This window comes from Pristiophorus japonicus, chromosome 8 (genome assembly GCF_044704955.1).
Source record: "Pristiophorus japonicus isolate sPriJap1 chromosome 8, sPriJap1.hap1, whole genome shotgun sequence".
Classification (NCBI taxonomy): domain Eukaryota; kingdom Metazoa; phylum Chordata; class Chondrichthyes; family Pristiophoridae; genus Pristiophorus; species Pristiophorus japonicus.
The window spans coordinates 1,941,514-1,962,972 of NC_091984.1; the positions used below are offsets into that span (position 1 = coordinate 1,941,514).

At 50.2% G+C, this 21,459-nt stretch overlaps 1 protein-coding gene across 1 annotated transcript; it reads left to right on the forward strand.

The window, feature by feature from the left end:
- Window positions 1-7,790: 7,790 nt before the first annotated feature.
- ccn1 (cellular communication network factor 1) lies at window positions 7,791-12,217 on the forward strand. Its single transcript, XM_070886452.1, has 5 exons — window positions 7,791-8,037; window positions 8,596-8,809; window positions 9,616-9,963; window positions 10,795-10,967; window positions 11,534-12,217. The coding sequence occupies exons 1-5, from the start codon at window positions 7,990-7,992 to the stop codon at window positions 11,834-11,836; spliced, it is 1,086 nt and encodes a 361-aa protein (XP_070742553.1). The 5' UTR covers window positions 7,791-7,989; the 3' UTR covers window positions 11,837-12,217.
- Window positions 12,218-21,459: the final 9,242 nt, after the last annotated feature.

Here is a 21,459-nt window from a genome sequence, read left to right on the forward strand (position 1 = left end):
TTCCACAGATTTACAACCCTCTGAGAGAAGAAATTTCTCCTCATCTCTGTTTTAAATGGGCGGCCCCTTATTCTAAGATCGTGCCCTCTAGTTCTAGTCTCCCCCATCAGTGGAAACATCCTCTCTGCATTCACCTTGTCAAGCCTCCTCATAATCTTATACGTTTCGATAAGATCACCTCTCATTCTTCTGAATTCCAATGAGTAGAGTTCCAACCTACTCAACCTTTCCTCATAAGTCAACCCCTTCATCCCCGGAATCAACCGAGTGAACCTTCTCTGAACAAGTATATCCTTTCTTAAACTGGGAAACAAAGATGAGGAGTCCTCTTCAATCTCGCAGACTCTGCATATCTCCGCTGGTTGGATTACCGGTTGATGATGTGTGAATGTCGGCCATTCAGAAGCCCAGCAACTGAAACTATGGTTGGGGGAGCGAGGGGGGGGGGGGGGGGAATGGGGGGGAGGGCTTTGTGACAAGCAAACTTTAAGAGGGAAGGACATGGACAGGGAAACACACAGGGAGACACTCTCTCGTTCTCGAGGACTGCGGCAGTCAGGTGAAGACGGACAGGGACCGCTCATTCCCAGCTCCAGGCCCACAATTCGCATTGGTGACGACCAGCTGGATTGGGCGATTGTGTGTTTCAACCAAATCGCACAGGGGGTTTGTCCGTGTTTTGTTGGGTTTAATAAACTAATAGTTTTGGGTTGAACCTAAACCTTTGTGTCGTGTATATTTTGTTCCTGTAAATCCCAGAGTCAGAGAACTGTAGTAAGGACAAGGAAAGCAAAGTCCTTAAATAGGGGTGATGGTGATCAAGACTCGATGTGAGTTTGGAGACGGGCAGTCCAGTTTCGGATGACCTCCAGTTTACATAGGGTAGAACGTGGGAGTGTGTTGGAGGAGTCAAGTCTAGAGATAACAAAGGCATGAATGAGGGATAAATATTGTCCCGGACGCTGGGGAGAACTCACCTGCTCTTCTTTGAAATAGTGTGCTCATGGGATCTTTTACATCTACCTGAGAGGGCAGATGGGGCCTCAGTTTAAAATCTCATCTGAAATACGGCACCTCCGACAGTGCAGCACTCCCTCAGTACTGAACTGGGAGTGTCAGCCTAGATTTTGTGCTCGAGTCTCTCGAGTGGGACTTGAACCCACGACCTTCTGCCTCAGAGGTGAGAGAGAGTGCTACCTAACAAGCCACAGTTGAAACCAACAGCAATCCACAAAGCTTATAGAAGGTTCAACTACAGAGTCAAAACAATAGAATATAAGTCACAAGAAGTAGTGACGAAACACCATAGCGCTTTGATCAGACCACACCTTGAATACTGCACCAGCATTGGCCATTGAGAAACAAGAGACAAAGAGAGGCATCGAACCACTTAGGGTCTGTGTGGAGAAGAGCCACAAGGTTGATACGCCGTGTCAGGGTTATGAGAAACACTAAATAAACTTGGGCTATATAGAAGTACACATAATTATTAAGGGTATAGAATATAATCTAGGCTGACACTCCCAGCGCAGTACTGAGGAAGTGCCACACTGTCAGCGATGTCATCTTTCAGATGAGACCGTTAAACCGAGGCCCCGTCTGCTCTCTCAGGTGGATGTAAAAGATCCCATAGCACTATTTCGAAGAAGAGCAGGGGAGTTCTCCCTGGTGTCCTGGCCAATATTTAGCCCTCAATCAATATAACAAAAACAGATTATCTGATCGTCTTCACATTGCTGTTTGTGGGAACTTGCTGTAATCTAATTGGCTGCCGCGTTTCCTACAATGTAACAGTGATTATACTTCAAAACGTATTTCATTGGTTGTAAAGCGCTTTGGGCATTCTGAGGTTGTGAAAGGTGCTATAGAAAGGCAATTGTTTCTTTATTTACTTGGTGGATGTCTAGGTCACCAGACTTGTCTTTATCTGGCTGACAGTGGCTGTCTGGGTGACCAGACGTGTCTGGCTGACAGTGGCTGTCTGTGTGACCAGAAGTGTCTGGCTGACAGTGGATGTCTGGGTGACCAGAAGTGTCTGGGTGACCAGACGTGTCTGGCTGACAGTGGATGTCTGGGTGACCAGAAGTGTCTGGGTGACCAGACGTGTCTGGCTGACAGTGGATGTCTGGGTGACCAGAAGTGTCTGGGTGACAGTGGCTGTCTGGGTGACCAGACGTGTCTGGCTGACAGTGGCTGTCTGGGTGACCAGACATGTCTGGCTGACAGTGGCTGTCTGGGTGACCAGACGTGTCTGGCTGACAGTGGCTGTCTGGGTGACCAGACATGTCTGGCTGACAGTGGCTGTCTGGGTGACCAGACGTGTCTGGCTGGTGGTGGCTGTCTGGGTGACCAGACGTGTCTGGCTGGTGGTGGTGTCTGGGTGACCAGACTTGTCTGGCTAGTGGTGGCAGTCTGTGTGACCAGACTTGTCTGGCTGACAGTGGCTGTCTGGGTGACCAGATGTGTCTGGCTGACAGTGGATGTCTGGGTGACCAGACGTGTCTGGCTGACAGTGGATGTCTGGGTGACCAGACGTGTCTGGCTGACAGTGGATGTCTGTGTGACCAGACGTGTCTGGCTGACAGTGGATGTCTGGGTGACCAGACTTGTCCGGCTGACAGTGGTTGTCTGTGTGACCAGACTTGTCTGGCTGACAGTGGCTGTCTGGGTGACTAGGTTTGTCTGGCTGGTGGTGGATGAGTGGCCTCTAGTGGTTGTTAAAAGGTTCTTTCTAGTGACTGGCTGCTAATGACAATTGACTGGCTCCTGTCGGTCAGGGCTTGTAGGCTGCTGGTTAGACAGGGAGGCATCTGGCAGCGGATGGCCCATGGTGGCTTAGCTGGCCTGCTTGCTCTGTATCTCTTAATCGCTCACTATATAAAATCCGGAGAGCATTATATGTGTGTTTAAATTGTATGGTTTGTACTTACTGTGGAGCAGCATAAAGTATATATGGATATATAGGGAAAAATATACTCTAAAGATCACTAAACAAAGTGTCAAACATCTTGCATTTCCTGGGGGGCACCGTCAGAAAGAAAGTTTTGTCAATAATGTACAATACACCCACTTCCCAGCCATGGCTCAATGGGCACCACTCTCGCCTCTGAGGCAGATTGTTGTGGATTCCAGTCCAACTCCAAAAATCGAGGTTGACACTCCCAGTGCAGTGCTGAGGAAGAGCTGCACCATCGGAGGGGCAGTACTGAGGGAGAGCTGCACTGTCAGAGGGGCAGTTCTAAGGGAGTGCTGCACTGTCAGAGGGGCAGTGCTGAGGGAGTGCTGCACTGTCAGAGGGGCAGTGCTGAGGGAGTGCTGCACTATCAGAGGGGCAGTACTGAGGGAGTGCTGCACTGTCGGAGGGGCAGTACTGAGGGAGCGCATCACTGTCGGAGGGGCAGTACTGAGGGAGCGCTGCACTGTTGGGGAGGCAGTACTGAGGGAGTGCTGCACTGTCGGATGGCAGTACTGAGGGAGTGCTGCACTGTCGGAGGGGCAGTACTGAGGGAGCGCTGCACTGTCGGATGGGCAGTACTGAGGGAGTGCTGCACTGTCGGAGGGGCAGTACTGAGGGAGCACCGCACTGTCGGAGTAGTAGTACTGTGGGAGTGCTGCACTGTCGGAGTGGCAGTACTGAGGGAGTGCTGCACTGTCGGAGGGGCAGTACTGGGAGCACGGCACTGTCGGAGGGGCAGTGTTGAGGGAGCGCTGCACTGTCGAAAGAGCAGTACTGAGGGAACGCCGCACTGTCGGAGGGGCAGTGCTGAGGGTGCGCTGCCTGTTCGGAGGGGTAGTACTATGGGAGTGCTGCACTGTCAGAGGGGCAGTACTGAGGGAGCGCTGCACCTTCGGAGGGACAGTACTGAGGGAGCACTGCACTGTTGGAGGGGGCAGTACTGAGGGAATGCAGCACTGTCGGATGGGCAGTACTGAGGGAGCGCTGCACCTTCGGAGGGACAGTACTGAAGGAGTGCTGCACTGTCAGAGGAGCAGTACTGAGGGAGCGCTGCACTTTCAGAGAGACAGTGCTGAGGGAGCGCCGCACTGTTGAAGGGGCAATACTGAGGGAATGCTGCACTGTCAGAGGGGCAGTACTGAGGGAGCGCCGCTCTGTCGGAGAGACAGCACTGAGGGAGCACTGCACTGTTGAAAGGGCAGTGCTGAGGGAATGCTGCACTGTCGGAGGGGCAGTACTGAGGGAGTGCTGCACTGTCGGAGGGGCAGTACTGAGGGAGTGCTGCAATGTCGGAGGGGCAGTACTGAGGGAGCGTTGCTCTGTCGGAGAGACAGCACTGAGGGAGCACTGCACTGTTGAAAGGGCAGTGCTGAGGGAATGCTGCACTGTCGGAGGGGCAGTACTGAGGGAGTGCTGCACTGTCGGAGGGGCAGTACTGAGGGAGTGCTGCAATGTCGGAGGGGCAGTACTGAGGGAGCGTTGCTCTGTCGGAGGGGCAGTACTGAGGGAGTGCTGCACTGTTGAAGGGGCAGTACTGAGGGAGTGCTGCTCTGTCGGAGGGGCAGTACTGAGGGAGTGCTGCACTGTCGGAGGTGCCATCTTTTGGATGAGACTTTAAACCGAGGCCCTCTTACGTGGATGTAAAAGATCCCGCGGCCCTATTTTGAAGAAGAGCAACGGAGTTATCCCCAGTGTCCTGGCCAATATTTGTCCCTCAACCAACACCACTAAGACAGATTATCACATTGCTGTTTGTGGGAGCTTGCTGTGTAAAAAATTGGCTGCCGCGTTTCCCACATTATAACAGTGACTACACTCCAAAAAGTACTTTATTGGCTGTAAAGCGCTTTGCGACATCCGATGGTCATGAAGGGCGCTATAGAAGTGCAAGTCTTTCTTTCTATTACTGATGTAGAACCACCTCTCCGGTCTGAGACCGGTCAGTCCAGTATTAAAGGTCCGGTACAGATCTAACTATCTGTGTTAGTTACTACTGGGTACATTCAAATACAATCATCTTGTTTTAAAAGTGTCTTCTGAAGTTTGGACTGAAATTGGTAACCAGCTCAGTTTGTGCAAAAGAAGCATTTGAAAACTTACTTGGAAAAAAAATCAGTTTCAAGCAAGCAATAGATAAATGTAGAACAGCTCATCGTGAAGTATCGCCGAAACTACAGGGAGAGTCTCGGAACTAGGATGTGCTTATTTGGTATTTCCTGTCTGACGTTCTGTAGGAAAAGAGCAGGGGCAGTGGAACTAATTGGATCGCTCTTTCACAGAGCCGGTACACGCACGATGGGCCGAATGGCCTTCTCCTCCACTGTGATAATAGAAATAAAGATTTGGGGTTAGCTATGTTGCCGGAAATGACCCAACAAGCATTTTTTCGCAATGTTGTTTCTACGTGCTTGCTTGATAAGGAATAACATTTCTTTTTAATGACACACACATTCATAGAACTGCCAAGTGCGTTTCCCACTGGTGCAACAAACGATAATATCAATACGAGATCGTGATCAGTTCAGATACACATTTCCTTCGAATCAGACACAATTGATACATTTTGCTTTGTGTCAGCTGTGACTCAGTTGATAGCACTCGGAGTTAGAAGGTTGGGGGTTCAAGTCCCAATCCTGAGGCTGTCACTCCAGTGCAGTATTGAGGGAGCGCTGCACTGTCGGAGGGGCAGTACTGAGGGAGTGCTGCACCCTCTGAGGGGCAGTACTGAGGGAGTGCTACACTGTCAGAGGGGCAGTACTGAGGGAGTGCTGCACTGTCGCAGGGTCAATACTGAGGGAGTGCTGCACTGTCAGAGGGGCAGTACTGAGGGAGCGTTGCTCCGTCGGAGCGGCAGTACTGAGGGAGTGCTGCACTGTTGAAGGGGCAGTACTGAGGGAGTGCTGCTCTGTCGGAGGGGCAGTACTGAGGGAGTGCTGCACTGTTGGAGGGACAGTACTGAGGGAGTGCTGCACTATCGGAGGGGCAGTATTGAGTGAGCGCTGCTCTGTCGGAGGGGCAGTACTGAGGGAGTGCTGCACTGTCGGAGGGACAGTACTGAGGGAGTGCTGCACTGTCGGAGGGGCAGTATTGAGTGAGCGCTGCTCTGTCGGAGGGGCAGTACTGATGGAGTGCTGCACTATCGGAGGGGCAGTACTGAGGGAGCGCTGCACTGTCGGAGGGGCAGTACTGAGGGAGCGCTGCTGTGTCGGAGGGGCAGTCTTTCGGATGAGACATTATACCGAGGCCCCATCTGCTCTCTCAGATGGACGTAAAAGATCCCACAGCCACCATATTTCGAAGAAGAGTGGAGGAGTTCTTCCCGGTGTAGTCGCCAATATTTATTCCTCAACGAACATCACTAAAGGAACAGATTATCTGGCCATTGCTGTTTGTGGGAACATTGCTGTGCGCAAATTGGCTGCATCGTTTCCTATATTACTGTAGTGACTACGCTTCAAAATTACTTAATTGGCTGTTAAATGCTTTGTGTCGTCTTGAGTTTGTGAAAGGCGCTATATAAATGCAAGTCTTTCTATAAGGTGCCATCCATTCACCAATGTGCCTGGGCATGTCACACTACACAGGGTCATGTAACGGAATTCCATCCTTAACAGGTAAGTCCAAAAAATCCACTAATTAATCAGAGAGATAAACTTACCACCTCAGTATCCACAGCGACCCCACAAATCCACAGCACTGAGCCTTTATGTCTGATCAGATCTTTAATAAATTACCTATTGGAGGCTAAAACTGATTCCGAAAACTCAAGACACAATTTGCATGTTACCCTCGTCTGATCTGCTGCCAAAAAGAAAAGCTTGGAATTTTAACCACGATTAAAGATGAATTATTTCAGCACACAAGTATTTAAAAAAAAATATCAATAAGGAGGAAGGTGTCTCCAAGCAGACTGTGGTGTTTCTAGAAACGTGAAACATTCATTGGAGCCCCTTTGGTGAGTGACTGCACGGTTCCATGACAAATCCGGTAGAACTCACTTCAAAGTCAGACCATGTGGTGCTACATTTTACTGCTGAATGCATCACTCCTCTGTGGGTACAGGCGTTTAATCGCTTCTGAAACCTTCCCCTGCTAATGTCACTTGCTATTCGGATGCGACTGTGACAGATCTGAAACCGCATTCCTTGTGTGTGTTAATAATAAAAAACACATTGTATGTGTGTCTCAGTAACCCCAGCCCTTTCTGACACATACACACACAGCAAATTACATATTTCCAATGACCTGCTTGACAACCCAAAGCAATAGAAGGCGAGGAATCTTCAAACATCAATAAAAGAAAGTTTTGAGATGTCAATAATACTTTGTGGTCCAAAAGGGCAGGCCAAAAAATGTGAAAAGGCAGCGCTCCTGCACTACCAAATATGGAAATAATCTTACGTCGAGGACATATAATTCATCTGGAAATACTTAAGAGGGGTGGGAAAAAGGAAAGGGGGCCAGAAATAGAAGCCATAAACTTTCTGTGGAGTGAGAATGAAATGATTTGTAAATATCCCATTGTGCAAACTTCAAAGCATGTTCTTCCCCCCCCCCCATCTCCTTCCCCTGTTTCAGTGAGCTTAAGTGATAGGTGGGGGGGGCTTTAATTTGGAGGAGATGAGAACAGCCTGGATATTTTCTCTCTCTCTCTCTCTCTCTGCCCCCTTCCCTCCCTCTTTAGCCGGGGCGGCGTCTCGGCACAAAGCGCCAGAACATTCCTGACATATTTGCTGCTGGAATCAAACAAGCTGTGCAGCCTCAGACAGCCGAGTTGGGGGGGGGGGGACGTCAGCCGAGAGACAGCAACCGCCTATAAAAACAAGAGCCGCGTCGGCGGGGTTTGCACAAAGCACCCAGGGGCAACTCGAGCAATAGTCAGACTCCAGCCACAGCAGAGCCGAGCGAGAGCCCCAGCCAGCCGGCGACAGGACACCAGAGGAAGCGAGGAGTCGGGTCCATACACACACACAGTCTGCCGCTATTCCAAGAGCAGTTTGAAGAGAAAAAGACACTTCCATTCGCCCTCCAACATGATCCATTTTACAGCACTTGCTGTCCTCACTGTCTGTCTTGCTAAGGTGAGTGTGCTATTTCAGAAATCGTTTTTAGTCTATATATCAGATATTTAAATTGCTTGCCTAGGTTAAAGTGTTATTTCAGAAATCGATTTTAAATTTTTATATCAGATATTTAGATTTCTTGCCAGGTGAAAGTTCAGAAATCGATTTTAAATTTTTATATCAGATATTTACATTTCTTGCCTGGGTGAAACTCCTATTTCAGAAATCTTTTTAAATCTGTGTCTCAGATATTTTAAATTTCTCAACTACCTGAAAGAGCGATGGGAGCAGATTCAATAATAACTTTCAGAAGGGAATTAGATAAATACTTTAAGGGAGTTGTGTGTTTTTTGCACAGCTATGGGGAGGGAGAGTGGGACTGATGGGATCGCTCTCTCACAGAGCCGCCACAGGCTCGATGGGCCGAGCGGCCTCTTTCTGTGCTGTTATGAACTATTCTGAACTTTAGTGATGTGGGGGGGAGCTTGGGAAGTGCCTTGCCACGTTGTACTTTAACTGTAACCAAAAACAAAGCAGGAGACTGAAGGAGTGTGTTTGTTGACCTTGTCTCTGCAGGCGATGGCCAGCTGTCCCTCGGGATGTCAGTGCCCTCAGGAGATGCCAAGGTGTGCCCCGGGAGTCAGCCTGGTCCTGGAGGGTTGTGGATGTTGCCGGGTCTGCGCGCAGCAGCTCAACGAAGATTGTAGCAGAGCCCAGCCCTGCGACCACACCAAGGGGCTGGAGTGCAACTTTGGCGCCAGCCCCAGCGCCCTTCAGGGGATCTGCAGAGGTAAGATTCTTGTGGCTTGTTCAAAACCGTTGGGAATGTCTCCTGCCGTTTAGTCTAGTCCGGGAGAGGGGGGGAGAAAAAAGGGGAGTTCTGTCATCTTTTTTTAAAACCATGTATGGTGATGCTATATTGTTTTGTGGCCATGGATTGGCAGTAAAGGCACTGTGATTTCAGCAGTCAGGAATGTAATTCACTGTGTTTCGATGCAGAAGGGAAAGTGATTCCTGAGTAAACCATTGTTCAGTTCCTGCATGCCTCCAGAGACCTGCTCCAGGAATTTCCACAGTTAATATATAATATATGAGCAGCAGTAACCAATCTCCACTCAGGCAAAGTCAAATGCCCATCTGTTGCCCGATTTATTACTCAAGTCTTTCTCTCCCAATTTTCATAGAATCATAGAAATTTACAGCACGGAAGGAGGCCATTTCGGCCCATCGTGTCCACGCCGGCCGACCAAGAGCTACCCAGCCTAATCCCATTTTCCAGCTCTCGGTCTGTAGCCCTGTAGGTTACGGCACTTCAGGTGCACATCCAAGTACTTTTTAAATGTGGCGAAGGTTTCTGCCTCAACCATCCTTTCAGGCCGTGAGTTCCAGACCCCCACCACCCTCTGGATCTATGCCCCCTGGTTGTTGACCCATCTGCTAGGGGAAACAGGTCCTTCCTAGTCACTCTATCCAGGCCCCTCATAATTTTATACACCTCAATCAGGTCTCCCCTCAGCCTCCTCTGTTCCAAAGCAAACAAACCCAGCATCTCCAATCATTCCTCACGGCTAAAATTCTCATTTTGTATTTTTGCAGCGAGATCGGAAGGGAGGCCCTGTGAATACAACAGCAAGATTTACCAGAACGGGGAGATTTTCCAGCCCAATTGCAAGCACCAGTGCACGTGTATCGACGGGGCGGTGGGCTGTGTACCACTCTGCCCTCAGGAGTTGTCGCTGCCCAACATGGGCTGCCTGAGCCCGCGGCTGGTCAAGGTACCAGGTCGGTGCTGCGAGGAATGGGTCTGCGATGGGAGCAAGGCGGAGGCTGACGACGTGGGAGATGTCTTCAGTCAGGAGACCGTGGCGAAGTCATGGTGGAGCCAGCCGCTCTACAACAATGAACTGCTTGCTCTGCTCAAAGGAGGGTTCAAGAGACTACCTGGTAAGTTACCGAGTCAGACAGCACAGAAAGAGGCCATTGACCCATAGTGCCTGTGCCGGCTCTGTGACAGAGCGATCCGATCAGTCCCACTCCCCGCTCTTTCCCCGTAGCCCGGCAAATCTTTCACCTTCAAGTATTTATCCAATTCCCCGTTTGAAAGTTACGATTGAATCTGCTCCCACCGCCCTTTCAGGCAGCGCGTTCCCGATCACAACTCGCTGCGTAAATAAACTCTCCTCATCTCCCTCTCTGGTTCTTTTGCCAATTACCTCCAATCTGTCCTCCAAGCACCATTTATGAAAGGTGCACATAACTACAATAGTAATGTTTATATAACACTCCATTATATTGTCTGTAAAAGGCAGCATTATTAAGTAGCATTTTGTATCACATGTGTTGCTGCAGTTTGCAGACACACACTGATACTCCCAAGAAGTGTGTCGCCAGTGTTTACTGCAAACCTTGGTCTAAATGAACTCTTAAACACCATCTACTTCAGGAGATTCTGGCTTAAGAAGGGGATGAAAAATCCTAACATGTTGAACCAGCATCAGGAATGGCATCATCACCAGGTGCCATGTTAGGTTTAATTCCCTTACAACGTGGCGAGGTTTTGGAAAACTGCCAAATTTTCTGAACTGAAACCGATATCTTTCAATAATCTGACTGTACAAGCCTTTCGAATGTTGACTTTGGCTTTAACCATAACCATAAACCATAAATAGCCTTGCTATTGAACTAGGAGGACCTTTTGTTAAAAACGACATGATAAACCAGCACTGTTTCTTTCCACTTTCTAAATTGTCTTCCCTCCATTTTTTTTAATTCCAGCTTGGAGACCCAAGTGTTTTGTTCAGACAACCGAATGGTCCCAGTGTTCCAGGACCTGTGGCACAGGTATCTCCACAAGAGTCACCAACGACAACCCCGACTGCAAGCTTCGAAAAGAGTCAAGACTCTGTGACATCCGACCTTGCGACCAGCCAACGATTGCTAACCTCAAGGTAAGCCCCGCTACCCCCACCCCAGCCACCTCCCCCCACCCCTTGCTTGCTGAGCAAACGTGCGTGTTCTCAATCATAGAATGGTTACAGCACAGAAGGAGGCCATTCGGCCCGTTGAGCCCGTGCCGGCTCTCTGCACGAGCCCCTCAGCCAGTCCCACTCCCCCCGCCCTTTCCCCGTAGCCCGGCAAATGTTGTTCCTTCAGAAAGTTATCCAACTCCCTTTTGAAAGCCACGATTGAGTCTGCCTCCATCACCCTCTCAGGCAGCGCATTCCAGATCCTAACCACTCGCTGCGTAAAAGTGTTTCCCTGTGTTGCCTTTGGTTATTCTGCCAATCACCATAAATCTGTGCCCTCTGGTTCCCGACCCTTCCACCAATGGGAACAGTTTCTCTCGATCTACTCTGTCCAGACCCCTCATGATTTTGAACACCTCGATCAAATCTCCTCTCAATCTTCTCTGCTCCAAGGAGAACAACCCCAGCTTCTCCAGTAGAATTCCACAATGTTCAAGCAGTTCTACAACAAATCCATACACCTGCTAATTGTGTTTTTCTTCTCTCAGAAAGGAAAGAAGTGCTACAGAACCAAGAAATCCAGTGCAGCGGTACACTTCACCTACGCGGGGTGTGCCAGTGTGAAGAGATACCGTTCTAAGCACTGCGGCTCGTGTGTCGATGGGCGTTGCTGCACCCCCCAACAGACCCGCACGGTACGGGCACGTTTCCGCTGTGAGGATGGCGAGACCTTCACCAAGAACATAATGATGATCCATTCCTGCCGATGTCACTACAACTGTCCCCATCACAACGAGGCCTCCAACCCTTATGTCATGTTACACAATGACATCCACAAGTTCCTAGATTGACAAACTGTGTGGGGAGGGGGGAGGGAAGCAGGGACGGGCAGGCGGAGGAGGAATCGACTGCCACGATGAATCAGAAAGGGACCTGCTCAAAGTGGGACGGCAGTACCGCTCTTAAAGGGGCAGGATCTATTTCTTTTCTCTTCTCGCTTCGGAAGAGACAGATATTTGTCACGGTTATATGAATAACCAGCACAAGTCATAACTACATGGCATTTTGCACTGGTCCCAGCTTCCCCCCCACACTCCGTATCGGTTACAACTCAACGTTGCGATCGGTGAATGTTTTTGAGAAGACTGGGGTTTTTGAAGGGGCTGTTGTGTAGTTGTTTTTTAAAAATATCTTGACGCACCGTACGTGCAGTGACATGAAAGGGGGGCCGGGGGTGGGGGTGGGTGGGGGTGGGTGGGGGTGGGGGGCCGTATCTGTTGTTATACTGTAGCTATACCTACGTGCACTGTACAGTGTTGCTCCTGTGGCAGCGCAGACTGAGGGAAGGGTGAACCTTCACAGTTATAAATGAAAGCTTCAATTTATTGGAGCGAGGAAATAGCTTCATTTTGGAGCATAGTTTTTTTTCCCACTTTTTGTTCCATTTGTAACAAAACGATGTATATTTGTATTATTAGATAATGTCTTATCGTGTATTCTTAGCAACGTATTGTCTTTTTATCAAGTGCTTTGTGTGAAAACATGGTTGTAATTGGAAAAATGTAACAATGTTGAGAGTTCCCGTGTGGGGAAAACGTGTTGGTCTGCTTACACAGCCTGTGTGTGGGTGACAATATTTCCTGAAGTGAGTTGAATAGCTCATATTATGTGGCAGCTAGTAACCAACGGTGTTAAAGCTATAGCTGTCAATGAACATAGCAGAGCAAACAGAATCAGTTATGTTGAATCCTGCAATTTATCCATCGAATGTTGCATTATTTATCAACAGTGTAGCGAATTCTATTGGGATACACTAAAATGTCATACTGGAATGAAATGTACATAGTTTTAATTTTTTTAAGAGGAAAAAAATAAACAATTTATTTATGGAACTGACTTCTGTCCATTCTGCCCAATTCTGTTCAAGGTATCACACCAAGAAGAGAGAAAAACTTGCATTTATATAGCGCCTTTCACAACCTCAAAGCGCTTTACAGCCAATGAAGTACTTTTTGGAAATGTGGTCACTGTTGTAATGTAGGAAAGGCGGCAGCCAATTTACGCACAGCAAGCTCCCACAAACAGCAATGTGATAATGACCAGATCATCTGTTTTTTAGTGATGTTAGTTGAGGGTTAAATATTGCCTGGGAGAACCAAGACAGGAGCTTGTCAGCGCACAGCGTATCCTACAACACCTTCCAAAAGGGAGGTGGATGAATACTTGCAAGATTAAAAAAGAAATATGAGGATCAGTGCTGGGACCAGTGTTGTTCACAATTTATATTAACCATTAAGACTTTGGAATCAAAAACACAATTTCTAAATTTGTGGATGACACCAAATTGGGGGATAGTCAATACTGAGGAGGACTGCAACAAATTACAGGGGGACATTAATAAACTTGCAGAATGGGCATATAATCGGCAAATGATGCTCAACACAGATAAATGTGAGATATTACATTTTGGTCGGGAGAATAGGGAGGTCACTTATTACTGGGAGGGTGTGAGTCTGGGTGGGGTAGAGGAACAAAGGGATCTCGGATACAAATACACACATCACTAAACATTGTGCCCCAGGTTAGCAAGGCCATAAAAAGCAAACCAGGAAGTAGGGTTTATTTCTAGAGGGATAGAATTGAAAAGTAGGGAAGTTATGCTAAACCTGTATCGAACCCTGGTTAGACCACATTTGGAGTACTGCATACAGTTCTGGTCGCCATATTATAAAAAGGATATAGAGGCACTGGAGAGGGCGCAGAGAAGATTTACAAGGATGATACCAGAAATGCGGGGGTATACATATCAGGAAAGGATGAACAAGCTGGGTCTCTTGTCTCTTGAACAGAGAAGGCTGAGGGGTGACCTAATAGAGGTCTTTAAAATGATGAAAGGTTTTGATAGAGTGGATACAGAGAGAATGTTTCCACTTGTGGGGAAGAGCATAACTAGAGGCCATCGATATAAGACAGTCACCGAGAAATCCAATGGGGAATTCAGAAGAAACTTCTTTACCCAGAGAGTGGTGAGAATGTGGAACTCGCTGCCACAGGGAGTGGTTGAAGCGAATAGTATCGATGTATTTAAGGGGAAGCTGGACAAGCATATGGTGGTGGTGGGGGAATAGAGGGTTATGCTGATAGATTTAGATGGGGAAAGACGGGAGGAGGCTCGAGTGGAGCATGGACTGGTTGGACCGAACGGCCTGTTTCTGTGCCGTATATCCGATGTAATCCTATGTAGGAGGGAATGGGACTGAATGGGTACCTGCTTCCTTGAGCTCGGGGCACCCAAGCTGCAACATTTCAAGATTCTCGGGTCCCAGGTTGTTTTGGGAAGGGGTTGGGGAAGCTTTTGGCAATAATGGAACAAAATCTCCGAGGCACTTGCTGAATAAAATGCGAGAATCCCCGGGAAATACAAGGGGGGGGGGGGGATGATTGGAGTTACTCCCCCGAGTCAAACAAAGACCCCGACTCTCACCTTCCACTGAACTCACCCTGAAGGTTAAGTACATTTTATAATCGTCACTATTGAGGGCTAGATCTTCAGACATCCCGGGGTTGGAAAGTATTTAAATTCAATCTAATACAGTATTTATGATATTTCAGTTGTGCAGTGAAGCAATTTAGTAAAATAAGCAGGGAGCCCATTGAGTGAAGCCCAGACAATCCCTCATTCATGTCCCAGCGCGGCCACAACTTGCGAGACCCCAGCCCTTTGTTGGAAGGTGCAGAATACCCCCTCTAAGTTTCGTCCCGAGTTGGGAAAGGCTTACATGTAGCAAGTCGGTATTGTGTGCAAACAAAGCGCCAGATATTGAAGTGCCGGCCCTGGGTCTCGCTACAACCTCAAATACTTTCTCCATTGACGCCAGTCGTGGGGCTGAAAGGAATTTGCTGCAGAGAATGTCTCGCAGTCTGTAGGAGGCGGGTCACTTCCAGCAGTGGCGCACAGGCAATTACTTTTTGCCTAATCCCAATAACCGCCGATTCAAACTGGTAACGAGAAGCGAAGAGGAATGTGTGGCATCTCAAGCACCTCTCCGCTGGTGGAGCGAAGGCGAGAGAAAGAGCGAGAGAGAGGGGGAGGGAGGGAATGGAGGGAGAGGAGAGGGAGGGAGAGAGGAATGGAGGGAGAGGGAGAGGGAGGGAATGGAGGGAGACCAAGAGGGGGAGGAGGAGGGAGGGAATGAAGGGAGAGAGAGGGAATGGAGGGAGAGGGAGAGGGGGAGGAAGGGAATGGAGGGAGAGGGACTGAATGGAGGGAGGGGGCGAGGTGGAGCGAGGGAATGGAGGGAGAGGGAGGGAATGGAGGGAGAGGGAGGGAATGGAGGGAGAGGGAGGGGGAGGGGGAGAGAGGGAATGGAGGGAGAGGGAGTGAATGGAGGGAGGGGGCGAGGAGGAGGGAGGGATGAAGGGAGGGGGAGAGAGGGAATGGAGGGAGAGGGAGTGGGAAGGAATGGAGGGAGAGTGAGGAGGGAGAGAGAGGGAACGGAGGGAGAGGAAGAGGGAGGGAATGGAGGGAGAGGGAGAGGGGGATAGAGGTGGTTTGAGGGAGGGAGGGAGGAAGAGTGAGAGGGGGATAGAGAAGGAGGAGGGGGAGAGAGAGTGAGGGATGGAGGAAGTCGGAGGAGGGGGGAGGAGCGAGGGAGGGAAGGAAAGAGAGGGGAAGAGAAAAGGAGGGAGAGAGGAAGCAAGGGGGGAGGGGAGGGGGAGGAGAGAGGGAGGGAGGGGGAGAGAGAGAGGAAGGGGGAAGTGAGGGGGGAGGGAGGAAGAGAGTGAGGGGCCAACGAGAGCCTAGGAGGAGAAGAGAGGGAGGGAGGAGAGAGGGAGCGAGGGGAGGAGAGAGGGAGGGGGAAGTGAGGGAAGAAAGGGGAAGAGAGGGAGGAAGGGGAGGGAGGATGAGAGTAAGGGAGGGGAAGAGAGAGGGAAGGAGGGATGGGGAAGTGAGGGAGGGGGAAGGTGAGGGCGGGAGGGGAGGAGAGAGGGAGGAAGGGGGGAAGTGAGGGGGAAGTAGAAAGGGAGGGAGGCGGAAGTGAGGAGGGGACGAGGAAAGCATCGGAGGGGAATAGAGAGGGTGGGAAAGAGAGAGTGGGGAGAGGAGGAGAGAGGGGGAGAGGGAGGATGAGAGCGAGGGAGAGAGGAGAGCGAGTGGTAGGGAGGAAGAGAGTAAGCGAAGGGGAGGAGAGAGGGAGGGGAAAGAGAGGGAGGGGAAGAGAGAGGGAGGGGGAAAGAGATGGAGGGCGAGGAAGGGAGGGAGGGAGTGGAGGAGAGAGGGAGAGGGAAAGAGATGGAGGGAGGGGGAAGAGACGGAGGGAGGGAGGGAGGGGGAAGAGACGGAGGGAGGGAAGCGAGCAAGGGGATATGTTGATCAGTAAAGCTGAGTTGTTGCGCATGCTGTTGGAGTGTTGAGTGGAGGTGTTGGGCCGGGTTAAGGAACACACGGCTGAAACACGCCAGGCTGCGACGGACAAGTAGGACCAACCATCCGCCCTGCAAGTGACAGATGATTTTTTAAATGTGTGAAAAGGGTCATTAGTTGAAATTTGTCTTTAAATAATGAATAATGCTGTTCGCAATCACATTGCAAGCTGAGCAGTAAGTCCAAAGGAGAGAAAGCTCTGATCCCGGTTAATTAAAGTAGCTGACATTGATGTAGCTGTCGGGGAGCTCTAGTCTCAGCAACATTCACACCTGGATAGCCGCAGCCCCTCTGATTGACAGACAGACTCTATTTACAGAAGTGAATAATGCTACCAGATGTACTCAGGGTGAAAGTTCACGCGATCTGTTCTCAGCAAGGTGGCATGAAATGGTCCATTAACGGGCTGAAGATTTCAAAGAATCACAACTCCCACTCCAGAGACTTGAGCACAAATATCTAGGCTGACACTCCAGTGCAGTACTGAGGGAGTGCTGCACTGTCGGAGGGGCAGAACTGAAGGAGCACTGCACTGTCGGAGGGGCAGTACTGAGGGAGTGCTGCACTGTCGGAGGGGCAGTACTGAGGGAGTGCCGCACTGTCGGAGGGGCAGTACTGAGGGAGTGCCGCACTGTCGGAGGGGCAGTACTGAGGGAGCGCTGCACTGTCGGAGGAGCAGTACTGAGGGAGTGCCGCACTGTCGAAGGGGCAGTACTGAGGGAGCGCTGCACTGTCGGAGGGGCAGTACTGAGGGAGCGCTGCACTGTCGGAGGGGCAGTACTGAGGGAGTGCCGCACTGTCGGAGGGGCAGTACTGAGGGAGTGCCGCACTGTCGGAGGGGCAGTACTGAGGGAGTGCCGCACTGTAGGAAGGGCAGTGCTGAGGGAGTGAGGCACTGTTGGAGGGGCAGTACTGAGGGAGCGCTGCACTGTCGAAGGGGCAGTACTGAGGGAGCGCTGCACTGTCGGAGGGGCAGTACTGAGGGAGCGCTGCACTGTCGGAGGGGCAGTACTGAGGAAGTGCTGCACTGTCGGAGGGGCAGTACTGAGGGAGCGCTGCACTGTCGGAGGGGCAGTACAGAGGGAGTGTTGCACTGTCGGAGGGGCAGTGCTGAGGGAGCGCTGCACTGTCGGAGGGGCATTACTGAGGGAGTGCTGAATGGTCAGAGGTGCAATACTGAGGGAATGCCACACTGTCAGAGGTGCCATCTTTTGGATGAGACATTAAACTGAGGCCCTGTCTGCTCTTTCAGGTGCATGTAAAAGATCCCTCGACACTAATTTGAAGAAGAGCAGGGGAGTTATCCCCGGTCTCCTCGGCCAATATTTATCATTCAATCAACATTACTAAAAACAGATATCTGGCCATCATCACAGTGCTGTTTGTGGGAGCTTGCTGTGCGCAAATTTTCTCCCCCATTCCAACAGTTGCTACACTCCAAAAGTATTTCATTGGCTGTAAAGAGCTTTGGGTCGTCCAGTGGTCGTGAAAGGCGCTATATAAATGCAAGTCTTTCTTTTCCTTTCTGCCTAACTGAGGCGAGCATGTTGCCGATACACTACCTAAGATATATAAATAGATCAGTTTTTCATTTAAAAAAAACATTTTAGAGCTACATTTCAGTTCAGTAAGCCAACGAGCTGATGTTTGTGATAAGTGGCTGCCTATTAATATCTACATTCCTTCCTGAGCAGTAAATCGCAGTCTGCTGCTTGCAGGAATGTTTTTTTTGAAGACGGGGAAAGAATCCACTTTATTCCATTACGCGAGTGAAAGCAGGTATGAAAGCACAGAGGGATTCAGATGTGCCCCGGCGAGCAGACAACCTGATGGGTAACAGATGTTCTGCGTCCAAAAAAAAACCCCATGAAAATAACGAGGAGGGCAAGGCAAGCGTGTACACTTCAAAAGGGAGCGTTTTCCTTGAAAAATACTCAGACTGAATAACTTTAATGCCGTGGAAATGCATCAGAGGAAAGTGATTCAATCCCTTCACACGGGTCCCTGAATTCAGACTCACTCATAGTCTGCAAGTGATGACAGGGGTTCGGTAACATACCCTTGGCATGACTCTAATTGTGCTAATATCGCCCCCCCCCCCTCAACCCCACCCACCTCCCCCAATAAAGCTGTTAGAATCATAGAACCATAGAAACTTACAGCATGGACGGAGGCCATTCGGCCCATCGTGTCCGTACCGGCTGACCAAGAGCTATCCAGCCTAATCCTACTTTCCCGCTCTCAGTCCATAGCCCTGTAGGTTACGGCACTTCAGGTGCACATCCAAGTACTTTTTAAATGTGGTGAGGGTTTCTGCCTCTACCACCCTTTCAGGCTGTGAGTTCCAGTTCCCCACCACCCTCTGGGTGAAGAAATTTCCCCTCAAATCCCCTCTAAACCTCCCCCCAATTACTTTAAATCTATGTCCCCTGGTTAATGACCTCTCTGCTAAGGGAAATAGGTCCTTCCTATCCATTCTATCTCAGCCCCTCATAATTTTATACACCTCAATAAGGTCTCCTTTGAATCACTTTTCTCTGAAGGTTCACTAGGTTGATTCCTGTGATGAAGGGGTTGTCTTATGAAGAAAGGTGGAGCAGTTTGAGCCTATACTCATTGGAGTTTAGAAGAATGAGAGGTGACCTGATTGAAACATACAAGATTCTGAAGGGGCTCGACAGGGTAGATGCAGAGAGGATATTTCCCCTCGTGGGGGAATTTGGAACGAGGGGACATAGTTTCAGAATAAGGGGTCGCCCATTTAAAATGGAAATGTGGAGGAATTTCTTTTCTCGGAGAGTTGTAAATCTGTGGAATTCTCTGCCCCAGAGAGCTGTGGGAGCTGGGTCATTGAATATATTTAAGGCGGAGATAGACAGATTTTTGAGCGATAAGGGAATAAAGGGTTATGGGGAGCTGAGTCCATGATCAGATCAGCCATGATCGTATTAAATGGTGGAGCAGGCTCAAGGGGCCAGGTAGCCTACTCCTGCTCCTATTTCTTATGTTTTTATGTTCTCCCCTCAGCCTCCTTTGTTCCAAAGAAAACAACCCCAGCCTATCCAATCTTTCCTCATAGCTAAAATTCTCCAGTCCTGGCAACATCCTCGGAAATCACCTCTGTTCTGACTATCTATTCTTCATCTTCAGCTCATTTACTAATCACTGCATATGACAGCATTCCTCTTTGCATCTGTTGTCAATAATCCGGTCACGACTTTTATTCCAAAAAAAACATTTAAAAAGGAAAAATTGTAAATGCATTAAAAAAAAAATCGCGCATATTTCTTCTTCTTCTTGGGCAGTCCCCTGCAGTCGAGGATGACTTGCTCCCACACTAACACAAGTTCTCAGGTGACTGATGAGTCCAATGCGGGACCAACAGTCTCTGTCACAGGTGGGGCAGCCAGTGGTTGGAGGGACGGGTGGGTGGGGGGGTTTGATTTGCCGTGCCCTCCTTCCGCTGTTTGTACTTGGCTTCCGCGTACTCCCGGCGAACAGACTCGAGGTGTTCGACGGCCTCCCAGATGCTCCTCCTCCACTTTGAGCGCCTCTGGGGCCAAAGATTCCCAGGTGCCGGGGGGGGGATGTTACATTAATTGTAGTGGTACTACCGTTCAGCTGCGTAAACATGAAATCAATAATTACATGTGTGACTCCATTCCCTTTACATGTAACCCACCCAACCACCAGCCAATACAAGGTGACACTTGCACTGTATGTCACAAGAGATGTAAAATAATGATTTGCATTTCTATAGCAAGTTTTATGGCCCCAGGATGTCCCAAAGCGCTTCACAGCCAATGAAGTACTTTTTGAAGTGCAGTCACTGTTGTAATGTAGGAAACGCGGCAGCCAATTTGCACACAGCAAGCTCCCACACACAGCAATGTGATAATGACCAGATAATTGGATTTTAGTGATGGTGGACAAGGACACCAGGGATATCACTGCAGCAGTTTTCCGAAATAGTACAAATAAGATCTTTTACATCCTCTGAGACAGCACGCAGGGCCTCGGTTCAACGACTCATCCAAAAGACGGCACCTCTGACAGTGCAGGGCTCCCTCAGTACTGCCCCTCCGACAGTGCAGCACTTCCTCAGTACTGTCCCTTGGACAGTGCAGCGCTCCCTCAGTACTGCCCCTCCGACAGTGCAGCACTTCCTCAGTACTGTCCCTTGGACAGTGCAGCGCTCCCTCAGTACTGCCCCTCCGACAGTGCAGAGCTCCCTCAGTACTGCCCCTCCAACAGTGCAGCACTCCCTCAGTACTGCCCCTCCGACAGTGCAGCACTCCCTCAGTACTGCCCCTCCGACAGTGCAGAGCTCCCTCAGTACTGCCCCTCCGACAGTGCAGCGCTCCCTCAGTACTGTCCCTCCGACAGTGCAGCGCTCCCTCAGTACTGCCCCTCCGACAGTGCAGCGCTCCCTCAGTACTGCCCCTCCGACAGTGCGGTGCTCCCTCAGTACTGCCCCTCCGACAGTGCAGCACTCCCTCAGTACTGCCCCTCCGACAGTGCGGTGCTCCCTCAGTACTGCCCCTCCGACAGTGCAGCACTCCCTCAGTACTGCCCCTCCGACAGTGCGGTGCTCCCTCAGTACTGCCCCTCCGACAGTGCAGCACTCCCTCAGTACTGCCCCTCCAACAGTGCAGCGCTCCCTCAGTACTGCCCCTCCGACAGTGCAGCGCTCCCTCAGTACTGCCCCTCCGACAGTGCAGCGCTCCCTCAGTACTGTCCCTCCGACAGTGCAGCGCTCCCTCAGTACTGCCCCTCCGACAGTGCAGCGCTCCCTCAGTCCTGCCCCTCCGACAGTGCAGCACTCCCTCAGTACTGCCCCTCCGACAGTGCAGCGCTCCCTCAGTCCTGCCACTCCGACAGTGCAGCACTCCCTCAGTACTCCCCCTCCGACAGTGCAGCACTCCCTCAGTACTGCCCCTCTGACGGTACAGGGCTCCCTCAGTACTGCCCCTCCGAGAGTGCAGCGCTCCCTCAGTACTGCCCATCCAACAATGGAGCACTCCCTCAGTACTGCCCATCCAACAATGG